The 4,925-nt window shown below is 36.6% G+C and overlaps 1 protein-coding gene across 1 annotated transcript; it reads right to left on the bottom strand.

The window, feature by feature from the left end:
- Positions 1 to 339: 339 nt before the first annotated feature.
- Positions 340 to 4,631, bottom strand: LOC134234665 (high affinity cAMP-specific 3',5'-cyclic phosphodiesterase 7A-like). The gene is made up of 3 exons (XM_062716727.1): positions 3,846 to 4,631; positions 777 to 837; positions 340 to 487 (listed from the first exon to the last, which is right to left on the bottom strand). The coding sequence occupies exons 1-3, from the start codon at positions 3,939 to 3,941 to the stop codon at positions 393 to 395; spliced, it is 252 nt and encodes an 83-aa protein (XP_062572711.1). The 5' UTR covers positions 3,942 to 4,631; the 3' UTR covers positions 340 to 392.
- Between the last annotated feature and the right edge of the window lie 294 nt (positions 4,632 to 4,925).

Here is a 4,925-nt window from a genome sequence, read left to right as displayed (position 1 = left end):
TCCCCCACTTCAACTAAAACTAAGTGATAGTAATGTTATACACAATAGAGTTGTGTGTATTATCAAACAAGTTTTAAGGTCATCCCAGAGAGTGTTACTGTGTTCAGTATGATTTACATTAGTATGACTGACATAGCTGTTTATATATATAAAGGAGAAACTGAGATAGATTCTACGTAAATAAAGTCAATCCTCGAATCTCAAACTCCATGGGACTGAGAAGAAACCTTGAGATATCCAAGGTTTCAGATATTGAGGGTAAAATACTTAAAAAAGGCTTGGGACTTCCAAATCACTTCAACATATCCATGATATTTGAGATTTCAGATACTGAAGTTCAACTGTATTACATTAAACTTGTTTTACATTATCTGAGATGCATGCTTAATTAATTAGGTAAATAATGACCTACTTTCTAAGAGTTTGAGGTCGTGAGGATGAAGATTTGCCTTCTCCCTTTCTGATGTCACCCTCAAACGGACATCACCTAAAATTAAATCAGTATTTCTGAAATTGATTGTAAGGCATGGCAAAAACAAAGAAATAGAAAAACACTGAATATTCTCATGAATATTCATAATTCCAGAAAATGAATATCCATGACACTTCCAAGAAATATCACTGACACTAATAAAAATATCTGGTACTATCAATCACTGAAATATGGGTTATCATGATTATATGTCAGATATATAAAAATTCTGCATGCATTAAAAACCTCTGACAAAACACTAGAGGGACATTATCACTAGATAACTAGGAATCAATGGACTTACCCAGCATTCTGACATAAATAGCATTGTTATCGTCCTGCCCAAAGGATATTCCGCCTCGTCTCTGAAACCATAAAAAAATATTATCTAATCATAACGTAGTAAGAGAACAAGCACGATCAAATCCGCAAATGTACCAGTACAAGAGTTAGAGACAAACAAATGAATATATGAAACAGTGTCCAATGTACCACTTCACCATTTTATAAACACATTATAAGCATGATGCATGTGAACAATTTACACGTGAAAAATTTATCTTTTCCGGAGATGACATTAGCACCCAATCTACAACAACAGCCTATAAGGAATAATCATATAAATGGTTGTAACGATTTACCATTTTCATCTATCATTTACATTGTAAATTATTCTATTCAACATATTATTAATAACAAATATTAGACCTTTAGTGAAAAAAAAAAATCATTTATTACATAATAATACATGTATACCTGCTGTTCAAATGGGTTCACTCAGTTTTTAATTTTGAGATGACCTTGACCTTGTGTATTTACTAAGTCATCAGGACTTGATACATTGGGAAGTTCAGAGAGCCACTTGTTTATTGAGATCTAAGGTAAACATTTACCTACTTGGTGAAATATTCAAGGGCAACAGTTACAAGGTGACGATGTAACCTTGGCAGAGATTGGCTGATTATTGACATGGTTGGCTAGAAATGATCAGGATCCATTAAAACCAGACTTGATGGTTACACCTTAATTTGCTTTGCACTGGGTAATTGGTAGGTCTAGCAGTAGTTTTGATATTGGAGTTTGGTTGTTTACCAGGGGTTATATTAATGTTCTGACAAATTGTTACCTACCAACCACTTAGGCTTCGCATCTGCCTATTCTTAGTTTTACATCGTTAATTCTTGCGCCTCGGACAACTTTCCATTTACTAACACACTATACTTTTAGACTATTGTACTTAAGTTGACAATACCATTCCTTCATTAATATATAGAATCAAGAGCATGGCACACTCAAATTAAGAAAATTTTCACTCTTTCAGTTCTCAAATGTCACCTCAAAAGTTCTTTTAGAACAGAAAGTGCATTCCATTTGTAAGGAACCTTGTGTCCGCTAACTTATTGTAAACTTGAGGACACTGAAACCTGATCCATAGGAAGTGTAAAATCAGTGGTATCAATCAATTCACATTACCACTTCAACTCCCACACAGTGTGCATTTAATACAGGAAATCAGGGACTGATCCTTAATGTTACACAGAAAAAACGCTTCACACCACTACTACATTGTAAATCACCAAGGGCAGAGCTACTCACATCTTTATGATATTAATTTGATGATCTGCTTACTTCTGTCAAATCACTTCTCAATATCTTCCACAAGTCATTTGAAAGAATATGTTTTAAAGGCAGCTTGCTAACAAAAATCCATTTGAAGTGAGTCAAACTGGAAGTAATTTCATGGCTTTGAATTTTTTTTTTGAGGAAAAAATAAATTAAATCACACTTGTTTTACGTGGTACAGGGCATTCATCCCCCGAATCACAAGCCCAATGCAGTGGTTTCTTCTCTGGTAACAGTTGGACGTTTACCCAAAATGTTACAATATCTAGGTCCACAAAGACGTCATATCGCTGGCTCAGGGGGCACCTGCTATGTATCGTATGATATAATGGCCTTTCTGAAGTCTGCCGCTATTTATCTCAAACCATTGACAGGGATCTACTGCTAGGCCCAAAGTTAAAAAGCCCATCAAGGCAGGTCCCTTACCTGGATTTAAATGTCCTCATATACTTCTTTAAAAATTGATAAACAGGTGAAACAAAATTGACAACTTAATGCTATACTAACTAAATGGAGTCATTTTTGAGAAAAAAAATTTTAAAACTGGTTAATGGAGAGCTTAATGTAACTGTAGCCTGTAGTATTTCTGTAGTTTATTCTACAGTACAGGGCTTCTGTCTGCATCAGAGTTTTTGACAGTTCCTTCATCAGTGAGATCAATCATATATCACTTTATGACTAATGACACTTAATGCAGGGGAACTCAGGCATTATAATATATATTCAATCAGCTCATATGTAAAAAGACTTCATTACAAATGGAAACACATATGTTTGATTACGTTAACTCCATAAATCATCTTTCAATGAGGCCTACATACATATGCTGGGAACTGAACTCTCTCCTTCAGACACAGAATTAACCAAACTCCCTTATCAGAATCTGCATTAATTTGTCCTGCCTCACTGGGAAATATTTGCATTACATCAATCAAATCTTCACATCATCTTAAGATTCACACTAAGCTAAATCAATACAAGATAATAGTTTTTGAGCAATAAAATTGCATGCTTTCTCAGATACAGATAATAAAATCTGACCTTTACACACTTCCTAAGTAAATGTCCTTCTGTCAGCCTGAGGTCAGATTTTAATATAGTTCAGTATATACAGTGTACAGACATCTCTAGATATCTGCCAGAGATTTCACATACTGCCTCAAATTCCAATAAAGCTGAAACTCACACTGAGTATCTGAACCTTGAGTTACATCCCTCCTGATGAGATCAGTTTCTTGAGGACTGACCCGACTCCTACTACATGTATATGGATTGTCTTAATCCTGACCCAAACCAAACTGAATGTCTTGACCGAGTTCCCTGGCTGCTTCTCTTTTAGTCATGAATCAAATTTATCTCTGCACATACACACTAAGAAGCCACGGTGAACACAACATTCATCCCTCACTGCAAGATCTTCTCAACTAAAACAACAGGCCCGAAGGATCTCAAGCAAACGTTGACCTCAGCCCAACTCACCACAGCTCACCACACATCATTACAACCTCCTTCACTCATATTCTGCCCCTGTGTGCTGGGTTATTGATGACCCGTGATTGATTTATGCCTGTCCTCTCTATGGAGTTCATTAACTCAATATGGAATTTATTTTGAAAACTTAATCCTATCAAAAAGCTTTTACCTCTAATTCTATATCTAAAAATTGCTAGAGCTATAATACCATTGAAAATCCACCAAGACTTCCAGTGCAGGCATTGAATTAGACTGATTCTGATCGGCCCTGACTTACCTCTGTGTCCTCTGAATGTGAGTGAACCAGCTTAATCCTCCCCTGTATAACGGTCCACCGCTGTCTCCCACACACACATGTAGTAAAAGGCAGCATGGTCCCCCCTCAGCGGGCCTCCTAACCCTCCCCTCCCCCCAACAACATAGTTCCCTTCTCTGACAAGGTTAGATAAGGTTCCACAATATTATCACCACTGGGTCAACACTAAGTGACTGGGGGAGCCTTATCTCCTGAGGGCACCTGCTGGACTCATTGTGGTCAGTTTGTGTGTCCTTGGCAGGTCAGTGGAGGATTTCATTAAGGTTCTCCCTCTGTGCGACACATTGTACACTGGCAGAGTCAAGATTAGAACACTCTCTTTCTCTAGCCAGTCTGATAATGGAGAAAACACAACACACACACTCTCGTAGTCTGACCTGACTGGGAGTGGGGATTTATCAAAATATTCACTACTGCTTCTGTTACACAAGCACATTTATTTCTTACACACTTACTTCTACTGGTCCCTGATATCAGGAGAGGGAAAAAATCCAGATTACAACTCAATCCCCAGCTGTATAAGTTTTAGAATTCAGGCAGGTGCTCCAAGTAGTGGAGGCCTTAGCTGTAGTGAGACTCCGTGTAATGGCTATACAGTAATGACCATCAGGTGTTTCAACATAAATGGAAGTGATTAACACTGTACTATCTCTGATGTTTACTTCTGTAGTTCCATGTCACGGGAGGACCAACACTTGTATGACCCCCTAGAAACAACACCTTGTCAGATATAAACCCATCACAACAATTATCAAACATAACAAAAAAATTCTTCTTACCAATGTACTGGCATTTGATTTTGGAGATTATTTTCCTGAATTTTTATTATATCTTATTCCTTTTTTAAATAAACATGAATGAAATAATAGTAATTAATTATTATACTTCATATATAAATTGAGACAAATATAATGCCATGATTCAATTCATAAGTACAAAGAGACTTATACTTCTGCCTATTTCCTCTGTTTTCATCATTCATACTTCCTGTATAATGCTGTTCTCATGCGTTAACATGCCTTTAAATACACATCATAAGAC

The sequence above is a fragment of the Saccostrea cucullata genome, unplaced genomic scaffold, assembly GCF_032062105.1.
Source record: "Saccostrea cucullata isolate Sc308-1 unplaced genomic scaffold, CSIRO_AGI_Scuc_v1 ctg23183, whole genome shotgun sequence".
In the NCBI taxonomy this organism is placed as follows: domain Eukaryota; kingdom Metazoa; phylum Mollusca; class Bivalvia; order Ostreida; family Ostreidae; genus Saccostrea; species Saccostrea cuccullata.
The sequence above is the reverse complement of the archived record's forward strand: the minus strand, read 5'-3'. Positions and strand labels throughout refer to the sequence as shown.

Coding starts and splice junctions, on each gene's coding strand:
- LOC134234665 (XM_062716727.1), bottom strand. CDS start 3,941: ATGCTGCCTTTTACTACATGTGTGTGTGGGAGACAGCGGTGGACCGTT. Junction 838..3,845: donor CACATTCAGAGGACACAGAG/GTAAGTCAGGGC, acceptor TTATGGTTTCAG/AGACGAGGCGGAATATCCTT. Junction 488..776: donor TATTTATGTCAGAATGCTGG/GTAAGTCCATTG, acceptor ATTTAATTTTAG/GTGATGTCCGTTTGAGGGTG.